The following is a 14,915-nucleotide window of genomic DNA, read 5'->3' as shown; positions in this document are numbered from 1 at the left end:
CGGGCCTTGGGAAACTCGCAGATACTCTTCCGGCGGCTAATGTTACTGGTGGTTGCGCGCGCTCTCCGACAGTCCACGGGATTTTTGGCAGTGGCACAGAGACTGAGCCTCCTCTCTGCAGCAACATAAAGTGAGTTAGGTGACGGTCTACTTTTTTAAAATCAATCAATAATTTAAATGTGCACTGTGCACAAACAATATAGGGTGGTCACCTCCCCTCCTTCTCAGGCCCGGTTTTAGCGACCCAAACATGAGCCTTGGCCCTCGCAGTGAGGGCTTGAAGGCAGGCGTGCAAAGAACACGTCGTGTGTGTCAGCCCGGGCAGAGACAGCTTCCCGGGCGTGCGCACACACAACGTTTTAGAGATTATCGCAGCCACACCCGAGTACTTCACAGGTCTTTAAAAGACCATTTTCATGTTAACGAGGCTTTGTTTATTTTTTCACCCCTTCATCTCCACATTCCCGGCAATGGCCACAATGTTCTGCTGCGTGGATATTTCTTTTTCTATGCAGCGCAGGAGAAAATAAGTTTGTTTATTCATATTCACCTTTCCTGACTCCTGCAGCTGCTTATCACAGCAGGCTGTGACACAAAGTTTGACTAACGGAGTAGGTAAGAGAATGTGTTACTAATATGTTTTTCTTTTTAAAATATGCGCAGGCCCAGCAGGGCACATACTTCGTGTGTGATGCAGGACAACAATAAGACAATAAAAGATGCCCAGATAACGCTGGTGATTAATGATCCTGCTGGAGAGCAATCATTTGTCTGTTAGTAGTTTTTAAATGCAGATGAACTGTATTTTATGTGGAAGCTCAGTGGGTTACTGCCTTTGTCACAGAGATCCTTTTGTTACTTGCAGTTCAGAAGTTACAATCCAAACATAGGACAGTGACCAATGAACTGTCAAAGAGCTGCATACAAACATGAATGGTATAGTTAGAACTTCGCTTTCTGTTTTTTGTGACATAGTTAGAACTTCCCCAGTCTTTCATTATTCTAATTTTGCTAAAATGAGTATGTTTGGGCAGATATACATTTTTATCAGTAAAGCTGAACCGACCCCATGGAATACTCTTTAAATCCTAAGGTTGTGTTTCCCCAGACCAAACCCTCTTACAATATCCGGCCCACCAGCATGGATGAAATGTGATTCATACACCTTGTAATCCTCATTTGCTTATGTGGCATTCCCTGTATACTGATTTATATACTTGTATGATTCATTGTCTCTGTATAATGTGTGCGTGGTGTAAAGTACTGACACACACTACACTGATATGAGTAGCGCTATACAACAAATGAAATGCATATGAGAGAGGGGCTACTTAAAGATGAGGGGCTCCGTTGGAGGGTGGCAGTGAGGGAATCCGAGGTAGTAGCTAGTGGAGAGAGAAGTTTTTCTAAGTTAAAGTTAATTAAAACATATTTAAGATCCACAATGAAAGATGAAAGGCTATCATCTTTGGCAATCCTATCCATTGAAAATGATATTGCACAACAACTGGACTTATCCACATCAATATTGGCATTTGCAAAAATGAAAGCCCGTAAAGTTCAATTTTCTTGAAATTTGCAAATTGTTTTTACAAAATTAACAGTTAGAAAATGTTAATTACATCAACAAGATGTATATTGTTTTGGGCTATAAAATAAGCTATAATTGACTGATGGTGTCGTAATATCTGTTCCCCATCTAATCCCTATTTAATTTACATGACATTTGAGCATACATTTTATATATTATCAAATGTATCCTGTATATATTTAATATGCGGTTGAGAAACCATACAACTCAACACAAAAAATGTTTGCTGGGGGGGTGCGGGGGGGGGGGCGCCAACAAAGATTGTCGCACAGGGCGCCACAATCTCTAAAGCCGGCCCTGACGTGTGAGGCCATGCCGCATGCTTAAATACGAATCGTTTACATTTGGTTAGTACAATACTAACTTTTTCACCTGAGTCACCACAGTAGTCACCACGTTTTGCTCAGATTTAGAAAACTATAAATGCATGGCTGCGAACAATTCTCACGTCACGAGGGTCACAAAAGCCAGGACTGCTGTTTGTCTTCTGGGAAAATGTACAATATGCTGTACGTTACCCCATTGTTAGGTGAGGGCAGGGCCCACGAATCACGAGAGGCCACGCCTCGAGTGAGTAATGACGTCATTCCGCACCCTCACAGTGAACACATAGTGCGACCCAGGAAGTGAGTTAACCTGTTGGTGAGTGAGTACATCAGTGATTGAAGACAGCGTTGAGTGAGGCTGTTGGTGAGCGAGTCCAATCAGAGAGCATGATATGGAGTGAGCCCAGTGGTGAGTGAGCATGGCACTAAGTGTGCACATAGCATGAACCTGCAAGTGAGCGAACCTGTCAGCAAGTGCAGGCATTAATGAGCCAGTCCTGAGTTAGGCCACTGGCAGGTGGAGGCAGCAGTTAATGAAACCCCAGTGGAGTGTGTTGGCTCTCAGTGTAGAAACCCAGTGCTGCTTTTACTATGTTAAATGCATTTTTATGTTTTACTGAAAATGTGCAATTACTTTATTGAAAGATGGTGCATGGTCTTTTTTGCAGATGATTTGTGGCGTTTGGTGACCTTCTTATTGCTTCCATGTTTTCTTTGTACTTTTATTCATTTGTTTTACCTGTATGGAAATCCTTTTTGTGGATATTGCTAATTTCTTTGATCTCCTTGGCACCCAGTCGCACTTCGTGAACCTAGTCTACTTTCTAGAGCAGGTATCAGCAACAGGATATGGCGATTACTGTTGTCATGTGCACCTATTATAAGCAAGATTGAGCTTTTTTCTCAGTATAATTTGTAATTTTGCCTTGTCATTGTGTTTTTCAGGCTGGTTTTTCGATATGCAATGATGTATAGTGAGCCATATGTTTAACCTGTAAGGCAGGTGGCAAGGGATGTGTTATGTTTTGTGAAATTGACCTGATTTAGTCAAGTGGCCTGGTCCAGATCATAAATGTTCTGGCATGCCAAACAAATTGATTTAACCGAGATCTGTGATGGGGGGGGGGTGAATGTTTGATTTGTTCAACATGAAGACTGAAGGTGGGGAGCTGGTTTCTGGCGTGTTAAACATGTAATACTCCCCTGTGTTTGGTTTCCAGTTCCCTGGGCAAGGCAGGTATGCCCGTTAAACATGTGGGTGCAGCTGAGCTCATGTCCTGGGCTGGGAAGCTTATGTTCAAGGCTATTTTTCAGTACCTTGATCCTTTTTCATGGTTTTCATGTTTCCATATTGCCTCTTGGAGTCTTGGTACAGAACTGTGGCTAATAAAAAAATGCTTCCTTTGATATTACTCAGCAATGCATTGTATCTCGAAGTCTCTTGTGAAGCTCTGAGGTTATACTGAATAAGCAGTTACCTATGTTACATGACATCTCTTTATTAATGCTTCAAAAAAAGGGGGAGGAACCAAGAGCTTTTTGATGAGGTCCTGCACCGTGCTCCGAGGAATATAGAACAAAACCAAGGGATGCAGTTCCTCTGGGAAGGAAAGGGGGAGAGCGATTAGTCTCTATATAATGCCCTCACACACCTAGCAAGGTGTCATGCTTCATCATAGGGCTGTGCTCCTCGTCGGGCCGGCGCTGCAATGCCCGACGGGCTCCCGCGAAGGGGCTCTTTTTCGGAGATCTTTTTAAGAGACAGCCGTATGGGTGCGTGGGGGTCAGTGCAACAAGTGTAGTGAGTGGTGGTGTAGTGAGTTAAAATAGGTATGGTATTACCAGGCAATGAGTCAATTTATTCTGATGGTATACCAGCCTAAGTAAAAATATAAGTGATCCCAAAGGGATTATGATGATCCCTAGGGAGATCAGATGGTCGACATGTTTCTTGCTCTATGCCCTAATGGGTCGGTGGCAATTCATCAGGACCACGTGAGAAAGTGCTCAAAAAAATGTGGGAACTCTACTACATAATTTAGTGATGTAGCAATTGTCAATACATCACCATGCAATCCAATGGGGTCCCTAAGGGAAGTGGACCCTTTGTTGCAGTACCTGGAAAAGAAAGGGGAAAAGGGAGGACAACACAGATACATGAAACAAAATTCGCAAAGGTTCTGGGCTCCTGAAGGGAACCGTGCGTATGGTGTGGCCACCATATGGATGTGTTCACACAGTGACCCAACCAGAGTCATATCTAATACATACCGGTGTTTACCAGATAAGTGAAAGGTGTGGCTGCCTGGCGGATATTGAAATGTGGGACAAACTGTGATGCGCTGGCTCAGAGCGTAACCAGGCGTGGGGCATGCTTAGACGAAATTGGAAACATGCGACTGAGTGCACACAATAGCAAAGTAGTGTCGCAATTTATCCTGTGCGCTTATACATGCTCCGAAGTTGAGGAATAAAGCGTGGTATTGTATCCTGGTGGACCGCCCTGACAAATGGACACTCGCGCTAATGATGGGGGGTTGTTTTTAGATGACTAAAGGCCTGCCTACGTCACTAGATGCGAGTGACCAGGTGTACACCGTTACGCTAATGTGCCGCAATATTGTACTAAGTGCTACACATGCTCCGCCGCGGAGGGGTCAGGCGTGGTAATATATTCTAGGGAAATACCCTTTAAAATACTCGCGCTTATTGTGAGTGGGAGACTTTCACGGCAAAGGACGCTATTACAAAGGAAACTGTTGCGCACCGCTAGTGGGTCTGTAGATCAGAATGTAGTGCGGAGTAGACTCACCCCCATTTGGGAAAAAACCTGTAGTACGGGTTCGCCTGGCGGCCAGGGAACGCCTGTCCTGAAACAATATGTAAAGGATAGTATATCATACCTGGCAAGTGAAATAGCTGTGCCGGGACCCAGGGGTGGCGAAATACTTACAAAGTGTCGGCGCGTTCGCTGCCGGGTACCTACTACGGCTCAGGCTTCCGTAGCGCACTGCTGTGCGTGGGTGGCTAATAACGGAAGTGAGCAGACGTGAGCAGCCGTGGCCCGAGTGAAAGACTAGTCCGCAAGTCACGGCCGCCATGATGGGAGTGCAAAATAACTTTATTGTTCAACGAGGGCGGTAATGGACATTCGGCCCAGTTTATAGAACAAAATTCGAGCGTGATAGGGAATGTTGTATGTGGGAGATATGTGGGTGATTATTATATAGGTGATTGGGTAACATGTGGTTTACTATCCCCTGGACGGACAAAGGTATAGATTATGTCGCAACAATGATAACTAAAATTATGAATGTAAAGGGGATATTGTGTATTCTCCCCATATCAGGTTGAAAAGCCAAAAAAAAAGCAATTTAATGTTGAAACTGACTTTCGGACTGCCTGGCCCATGGGGTATGGTCTAGGTTATCCCCAATAAAAGCTGTTGCTTGTCGCAATTACTTGCACAACCCCAGTCACCGCCCTGAGAAGATATGCCCATTATAGAATTCTTAGCGGCCATCTCATATCGCCAGATGTTCATGAATTATTGAGAGTGGCCCACGGTATATCATCGTTAAGGCCGTTGGTATGGCTCGAAATTCTAAAGATCCACTGTTGTTCCTTGCGGAAAAGGGCTTCCTTACTGATTTTTGGGAAGGCTTGAAGGACTGTCCATGAGAGGTCATTGGCAGTGTGTTTAGCTTCCACGAAATGTGTGCACATTTTCGTGCTGATCTTTTTGCATCTAATGTTACTCCGATGTTCGGAGATCCTGATCTTTATTGGACGTGTCGTCATGCCAATGTACATTAGCTCACAAGGGCATTGGATTAAATAAATGCAATTGCGGGTGTTGCAATTGGTATGGGATCTCTGTTGCCAATTCAGATTATCCGAGAAAGTTATAGATTTACTCGTTTTTGTAAGGTTGCAAGCAGTACATTGTCCGCATGGATGGTGGCCTGTCACAGGCGGAAGTCCCCACAGTCTTTGCTCAACTAGAGGAGCGGGTTTTGGTCTAGTGCTGATGAGCATGGTTTTCAAATTGTCAGTTCTTTTAAATGCGAAACGTGGTTTCGGAGCTTGCCAGCCTCCTACCGATAGAAGTTTCCAATGCCTTTTGATTATTTTTTGGAAGGTGTTAGATTCTGGAGTGAAGGTGCTGACACAAGTAATTAAGTCAGTTTTCATTCTTTCTGTAGATGCCAGCAAGACATCTCTGTTGGTATTGCGAGCCCTTTTGTAGGCCGTTCGTGTTATACTGTCCGGATATTCTCTGCGGGCTAGGTGGTCAGTGAGTTCGTGTGCCTGTGATTTGAAATCCTCCAGTGCGCTACAATTTCGACGTAGTCTGAGATATTGCCCGTATGGCAGGTTGTTTCGTAGAGCCTTGGGGTGAAAACTACTGAAGAGTAGTGGGCTATGACTGTCAGTTGGCTTTTTATAAGTTTTAGTGGTCAACCCCAGAGTGCTTTTTTGAATGAGTAAATCCAGGAACGGCAGTTCAAGCACGGAGGAGTTGGCTGTGAATCGCAAATAAGGGTTGAGGGAATTAACCCATGTTACAAAAGAAGGGATGGTATTCAGATCCCCTTTCCAAAAAATGAGTATATCGTCAATATACCTCCGCCAAAGGGTGATGTTACCCTGGTAGATGTTGGTCTCACAAAGAATGTTGTTGGCCTCAAAATGAGCCATGTAGAGGCATGCCAGGCTGGGAGCAAACGTGCTCCCCATCGAAGTGCCCTGGACTTGATGGTACATTCGATCTTCAAATTGGAAATAGTTTTTAGTTAGGGCAATCTCTGCACACTCCATAATAAAGGAGATTGGGGTGGGTGAGTTCCATGTTTGTGCTCGTAGAACTTCTTCCACAACATCCAAGGTGGCCCTCTGCGGGATGTTAGTGTAGAGGGCCTCTACATCCAAAGTGACCAGGGCATCCACTCTACTGTCAGTTTCGTTAGTTTGTTTAATGATGTTAAGGACGTCCCTTGTGTCTAGTAGAAAAGTTGGTGTTTTTTGTACCAGAGGGCGTAAAAAATGGTCGCAGAACCGCGAGAGGGGTTCTAGTACCGAGTTGATACCTGACACAATCGGCCTCCCAGGTGGGGGCAGGACACCTTTGTGGATTTTGGGTAATGTGTAAAAGTAAGGTATCCGGGGATCCTTATTTGTCAAGAATTCCGACTCATTTTTCGAAATCCAGCCCTGTGTTAAGGCACTGGTCACTAATGTTCTTATTGTGATGACCAGTTTGTTGGTTGGATCTTCTTTGATTTGTTGGTAGTACCGTGTGTCACTAAGTTGTCTTAGGCATTCTGTTCTGTAATCAGGGGTGGACATAATCACTATAGCTCCCCCCTTGTCAGCCTCTTTGATGGTAATAGTGGTATCTTGGCTTAGATCAGTTATTGCCACATTTTCAAGGCGTGAGATATTGTGGAAGGATTTTTTCTCTGTCATGTTGTTAATGTCATTGAGGACTGCTTTCTCAAAGGCCAAGATTTCCGGAGGGACCATTGCGGATGAAGGAGTGAAGGAGGATGGTTTGCGTAGGCCTGAGTCAGATGAGGGAGGAGGATTTTGACCTGTGAAGAGATTCCTCAAGCGGATTTTCCGAAAGAGGTCATGTACCTCACAATGAGTTCTAAATTCGTTGTGTCGTGGTGTGGGCACAAAACCCAGACCCTTAGAGAGGATCTTAGTCTCTTGTTGGTTTAGTTGTCGATCTGACAGATTTACTATCAGTTTTTCTTCCCTCTGTGGCTCCTGAGTTCCATCGGGCCTTGGTCTGTTTGGTCTTTCCAGTGGACCTGTTTTTGTTGATTGTACCCTCCTCTTCTTCTTCCTCTGCCCCTGCCCCAGCCTCTGCCTAAAAAAGGTTGTGGTAGGTAGGGGTTGAATGGAACAGGTCCCTGTTGGAAACCAGGTGGTTGCCACATGTGCGGGCCTGGAAAGGGTGGCATGGGGTAGGTATATTGTGGGTTCGGTGGTCCTTGTTGCTGGTAGGATTGTTGGCCTCTCCAACTCTCAGAGCTAGAATTACTGCTGTTGGAATTCGTTCTTCGACGGGAGCTAGAACTTTCGTCTGACGAGTAATCACTCTGTGCGTTTTGAAAATCGTCTTTTAGGTAAGGATAGATTTTTTCTTTATTGAAGCGGTTGATATCTTTTTGGAGTTTGTTGATTTTTTGTCTCATTAGATAATCCTTATTTTCTGCGATTTCGCTATTGATTTCTGATAATTTGGTTTTAAAGGCCGCAATAGTGATGGTTGCTTTTAATGCTCCTTCGGCAATGGTGATCTGGATGATTAGATCATCAGCAAGACGTTTGGCGGTCTTAATAATCAGTATCAACCAGTCCCTAGTGCACTTCCAGGCAACTAGGGACCATTCTTCCTTAAATTGCTTGTCCTCAAGGAAGATTCTTGGCATGTTTGACACAATAAGCCCATTGGGGGCTATATTTGCGCGGAGATATTCGGTCATAATTGCCCCGTGCATTATGATCTTCATTAGTTGGCGTTTCATGTTGGTAATGCTGTTCCAGTCACTGCCCATGCTCGTAGTGGCCATGGCTCCGTCTGCGTCCAGTAAAGATGGTGTTCTGAGAATTTCTGTCACTAGATCGTCATCAAAGGATAGACCTTGGTGTTGTTCCATGGTCGGGGTTGTCCAAGGGAAGGGTAAGGGAGGAAAAAGAGGGGGAGGGCGGTAATTATCCGCTAGCCACAAGGGCTAAGGTTCCACGGCTGGGCCGCCGTACGTAATGCTTCAAAAAAAGGGGGAGGAACCAAGAGCTTTTTGATGAGGTCCTGCACCGTGCTCCGAGGAATATAGAACAAAACCAAGGGATGCAGTTCCTCTGGGAAGGAAAGGGGGAGAGCGATTAGTCTCTATATAATGCCCTCACACACCTAGCAAGGTGTCATGCTTCATCATAGGGCTGTGCTCCTCGTCGGGCCGGCGCTGCAATGCCCGACGGGCTCCCGCGAAGGGGCTCTTTTTCGGAGATCTTTTTAAGAGACAGCCGTATGGGTGCGTGGGGGTCAGTGCAACAAGTGTAGTGAGTGGTGGTGTAGTGAGTTAAAATAGGTATGGTATTACCAGGCAATGAGTCAATTTATTCTGATGGTATACCAGCCTAAGTAAAAATATAAGTGATCCCAAAGGGATTATGATGATCCCTAGGGAGATCAGATGGTCGACATGTTTCTTGCTCTATGCCCTAATGGGTCGGTGGCAATTCATCAGGACCACGTGAGAAAGTGCTCAAAAAAATGTGGGAACTCTACTACATAATTTAGTGATGTAGCAATTGTCAATACATCACCATGCAATCCAATGGGGTCCCTAAGGGAAGTGGACCCTTTGTTGCAGTACCTGGAAAAGAAAGGGGAAAAGGGAGGACAACACAGATACATGAAACAAAATTCGCAAAGGTTCTGGGCTCCTGAAGGGAACCGTGCGTATGGTGTGGCCACCATATGGATGTGTTCACACAGTGACCCAACCAGAGTCATATCTAATACATACCGGTGTTTACCAGATAAGTGAAAGGTGTGGCTGCCTGGCGGATATTGAAATGTGGGACAAACTGTGATGCGCTGGCTCAGAGCGTAACCAGGCGTGGGGCATGCTTAGACGAAATTGGAAACATGCGACTGAGTGCACACAATAGCAAAGTAGTGTCGCAATTTATCCTGTGCGCTTATACATGCTCCGAAGTTGAGGAATAAAGCGTGGTATTGTATCCTGGTGGACCGCCCTGACAAATGGACACTCGCGCTAATGTTGGGGGGTTGTTTTTAGATGACTAAAGGCCTGCCTACGTCACTAGATGCGAGTGACCAGGTGTACACCGTTACGCTAATGTGCCGCAATATTGTACTAAGTGCTACACATGCTCCGCCGCGGAGGGGTCAGGCGTGGTAATATATTCTAGGGAAATACCCTTTAAAATACTCGCGCTTATTGTGAGTGGGAGACTTTCACGGCAAAGGACGCTATTACAAAGGAAACTGTTGCGCACCGCTAGTGGGTCTGTAGATCAGAATGTAGTGCGGAGTAGACTCACCCCCATTTGGGAAAAAACCTGTAGTACGGGTTCGCCTGGCGGCCAGGGAACGCCTGTCCTGAAACAATATGTAAAGGATAGTATATCATACCTGGCAAGTGAAATAGCTGTGCCGGGACCAACAAACTGGTCATCACAATAAGAACATTAGTGACCAGTGCCTTAACACAGGGCTGGATTTCGAAAAATGAGTCGGAATTCTTGACAAATAAGGATCCCCGGATACCTTACTTTTACACATTACCCAAAATCCACAAAGGTGTCCTGCCCCCACCTGGGAGGCCGATTGTGTCAGGTATCAACTCGGTACTAGAACCCCTCTCGCGGTTCTGCGACCATTTTTTACGCCCTCTGGTACAAAAAACACCAACTTTTCTACTAGACACAAGGGACGTCCTTAACATCATTAAACAAACTAACGAAACTGACAGTAGAGTGGATGCCCTGGTCACTTTGGATGTAGAGGCCCTCTACACTAACATCCCGCAGAGGGCCACCTTGGATGTTGTGGAAGAAGTTCTACGAGCACAAACATGGAACTCACCCACCCCAATCTCCTTTATTATGGAGTGTGCAGAGATTGCCCTAACTAAAAACTATTTCCAATTTGAAGATCGAATGTACCATCAAGTCCAGGGCACTTCGATGGGGAGCACGTTTGCTCCCAGCCTGGCATGCCTCTACATGGCTCATTTTGAGGCCAACAACATTCTTTGTGAGACCAACATCTACCAGGGTAACATCACCCTTTGGCGGAGGTATATTGACGATATACTCATTTTTTGGAAAGGGGATCTGAATACCATCCCTTCTTTTGTAACATGGGTTAATTCCCTCAACCCTTATTTGCGATTCACAGCCAACTCCTCCGTGCTTGAACTGCCGTTCCTGGATTTACTCATTCAAAAAAGCACTCTGGGGTTGACCACTAAAACTTATAAAAAGCCAACTGACAGTCATAGCCCACTACTCTTCAGTAGTTTTCACCCCAAGGCTCTACGAAACAACCTGCCATACGGGCAATATCTCAGACTACGTCGAAATTGTAGCGCACTGGAGGATTTCAAATCACAGGCACACGAACTCACTGACCACCTAGCCCGCAGAGAATATCCGGACAGTATAACACGAACGGCCTACAAAAGGGCTCGCAATACCAACAGAGATGTCTTGCTGGCATCTACAGAAAGAATGAAAACTGACTTAATTACTTGTGTCAGCACCTTCACTCCAGAATCTAACACCTTCCAAAAAATAATCAAAAGGCATTGGAAACTTCTATCGGTAGGAGGCTGGCAAGCTCCGAAACCACGTTTCGCATTTAAAAGAACTGACAATTTGAAAACCATGCTCATCAGCACTAGACCAAAACCCGCTCCTCTAGTTGAGCAAAGACTGTGGGGACTTCCGCCTGTGACAGGCCACCATCCATGCGGACAATGTACTGCTTGCAACCTTACAAAAACGAGTAAATCTATAACTTTCTCGGATAATCTGAATTGGCAACAGAGATCCCATACCAATTGCAACACCCGCAATTGCATTTATTTAATCCAATGCCCTTGTGAGCTAATGTACATTGGCATGACGACACGTCCAATAAAGATCAGGATCTCCGAACATCGGAGTAACATTAGATGCAAAAAGATCAGCACGAAAATGTGCACACATTTCGTGGAAGCTAAACACACTGCCAATGACCTCTCATGGACAGTCCTTCAAGCCTTCCCAAAAATCAGTAAGGAAGCCCTTTTCCGCAAGGAACAACAGTGGATCTTTAGAATTTCGAGCCATACCAACGGCCTTAACGATGATATACCGTGGGCCACTCTCAATAATTCATGAACATCTGGCGATATGAGATGGCCGCTAAGAATTCTATAATGGGCATATCTTCTCAGGGCGGTGACTGGGGTTGTGCAAGTAATTGCGACAAGCAACAGCTTTTATTGGGGATAACCTAGACCATACCCCATGGGCCAGGCAGTCCGAAAGTCAGTTTCAACATTAAATTGCTTTTTTTTTGGCTTTTCAACCTGATATGGGGAGAATACACAATATCCCCTTTACATTCATAATTTTAGTTATCATTGTTGCGACATAATCTATACCTTTGTCCGTCCAGGGGATAGTAAACCACATGTTACCCAATCACCTATATAATAATCACCCACATATCTCCCACATACAACATTCCCTATCACGCTCGAATTTTGTTCTATAAACTGGGCCGAATGTCCATTACCGCCCTCGTTGAACAATAAAGTTATTTTGCACTCCCATCATGGCGGCCGTGACTTGCGGACTAGTCTTTCACTCGGGCCACGGCTGCTCACGTCTGCTCACTTCCGTTATTAGCCACCCACGCACAGCAGTGCGCTACGGAAGCCTGAGCCGTAGTAGGTACCCGGCAGCGAACGCGCCGACACTTTGTAAGTATTTCGCCACCCCTGGGTCCCGGCACAGCTATTTCACTTGCCAGGTATGATATACTATCCTTTACATATTGTTTCAGGACAGGCGTTCCCTGGCCGCCAGGCGAACCCGTACTACAGGTTTTTTCCCAAATGGGGGTGAGTCTACTCCGCACTACATTCTGATCTACAGACCCACTAGCGGTGCGCAACAGTTTCCTTTGTAATAGCGTCCTTTGCCGTGAAAGTCTCCCACTCACAATAAGCGCGAGTATTTTAAAGGGTATTTCCCTAGAATATATTACCACGCCTGACCCCTCCGCGGCGGAGCATGTGTAGCACTTAGTACAATATTGCGGCACATTAGCGTAACGGTGTACACCTGGTCACTCGCATCTAGTGACGTAGGCAGGCCTTTAGTCATCTAAAAACAACCCCCCATCATTAGCGCGAGTGTCCATTTGTCAGGGCGGTCCACCAGGATACAATACCACGCTTTATTCCTCAACTTCGGAGCATGTATAAGCGCACAGGATAAATTGCGACACTACTTTGCTATTGTGTGCACTCAGTCGCATGTTTCCAATTTCGTCTAAGCATGCCCCACGCCTGGTTACGCTCTGAGCCAGCGCATCACAGTTTGTCCCACATTTCAATATCCGCCAGGCAGCCACACCTTTCACTTATCTGGTAAACACCGGTATGTATTAGATATGACTCTGGTTGGGTCACTGTGTGAACACATCCATATGGTGGCCACACCATACGCACGGTTCCCTTCAGGAGCCCAGAACCTTTGCGAATTTTGTTTCATGTATCTGTGTTGTCCTCCCTTTTCCCCTTTCTTTTCCAGGTACTGCAACAAAGGGTCCACTTCCCTTAGGGACCCCATTGGATTGCATGGTGATGTATTGACAATTGCTACATCACTAAATTATGTAGTAGAGTTCCCACATTTTTTTGAGCACTTTCTCACGTGGTCCTGATGAATTGCCACCGACCCATTAGGGCATAGAGCAAGAAACATGTCGACCATCTGATCTCCCTAGGGATCATCATAATCCCTTTGGGATCACTTATATTTTTACTTAGGCTGGTATACCATCAGAATAAATTGACTCATTGCCTGGTAATACCATACCTATTTTAACTCACTACACCACCACTCACTACACTTGTTGCACTGACCCCCACGCACCCATACGGCTGTCTCTTAAAAAGATCTCCGAAAAAGAGCCCCTTCGCGGGAGCCCGTCGGGCATTGCAGCGCCGGCCCGACGAGGAGCACAGCCCTATGATGAAGCATGACACCTTGCTAGGTGTGTGAGGGCATTATATAGAGACTAATCGCTCTCCCCCTTTCCTTCCCAGAGGAACTGCATCCCTTGGTTTTGATCTCTTTATTAATGTAATAACTGCACTTTCACAATTGCTTTATTAACCTTCTTGCTTTCTCAAATTTGCTTGAAAATGCACCATTTGTCCACTCTTTTTACAAAAATTTCACCCCCTTAGGTTGTTTGGACTCGCTCGCTACGCTGGCTCGCTGCGGTGCAGTATGACAATAATTTCACTCCACACCACTTTCAAATATCACCAGTCGCCACTGAACAACATTACCCTGTGTTCCATGTACTATGTGGTATCACACCAGCATAAAAAGTGTTTAAAGAGGCAGCATCTCCAGGATGGTAACTTTATGTAGTTTATCAGTGTGGATTATGGTGATATTTCTGCCTTGCAGGTCATCCAGAGACAGCTCCGCTTTCGCTATGGCCAGAGCCTCTGGGACCTGCAAGTGCCTGGATACCCTATCAGGTAATTAACAGTGTTTTATAATTCCTGATTGATATGGACTCCTGCTCATCATTAGTCTGGTAGATTTGTACTCCTTATGTGTCCTATGCCTGAAGTTGTGGCCCATGCTTCCATCTTAGAAATATGTGTCTCTCCTGCCCTCCTCCACACTGGAATGTTGTAAGTGCCTCAAAGAAACAATCAATTCTTGTATCTAGAAAGAGGTAATCGTGCTATGGCAAGCCATATGCTTCATGTTTTAATCAGATGAAACATTTAAAGTGAGACTTCACCTTCTTTTTCTTCTGATCCAGTCTTTAAAGGGAAGATCGGGTAGGCCCATCCAATCGCCACGGCTGAGTGTGATCATGGATCCTTCAATGGACTAAAATAAAACAGAAAAATCACAAATCAGGCTTTCTGCAACAATCACATCAGGTCTGCCCTTAGTAGCTTGGACAGTGCTTTATGGGGTTCTCAAATAAAGTTCTTGAACTTAAATGTGCACATGTCAATATTATAGGGGGTCCTAGTTTGGGTAAGATGCATGGTGGTCTTCTTGTTAAACCATATACAGGCATTAGCAAATTTCAGCAATATACCAATTAACTCGGATTTAATGATGCCACCATTCACAGCATGTCTGGCGGTTTCATAGCTATAAATGTAAGTCTAGTAATCTGTGTGTTATATCTTCATTTG

General features: G+C 45.2%; 1 protein-coding gene across 2 annotated transcripts in view; it reads right to left on the bottom strand.

Annotated features, from left to right (window-relative positions):
- The window catches only part of OSGIN1 (oxidative stress induced growth inhibitor 1), a 62,859-nt gene that overhangs the window by 7,597 nt on the left and 40,347 nt on the right, over window positions 1-14,915 (bottom strand). For both annotated transcript variants that reach the window (XM_085639468.1, XM_085639469.1), the window contains one exon: window positions 14,507-14,598. In XM_085639468.1, the coding sequence (XP_085495594.1) occupies window positions 14,507-14,598 (92 nt within the window). The remainder of the gene's footprint in view (window positions 1-14,506; window positions 14,599-14,915) is intronic.

This window comes from Triturus cristatus, chromosome 12 (genome assembly GCF_964204655.1).
Source record: "Triturus cristatus chromosome 12, aTriCri1.1, whole genome shotgun sequence".
Lineage (NCBI taxonomy): Eukaryota > Metazoa > Chordata > Amphibia > Caudata > Salamandridae > Triturus > Triturus cristatus.
The sequence above is the reverse complement of the archived record's forward strand: the minus strand, read 5'-3'. Positions and strand labels throughout refer to the sequence as shown.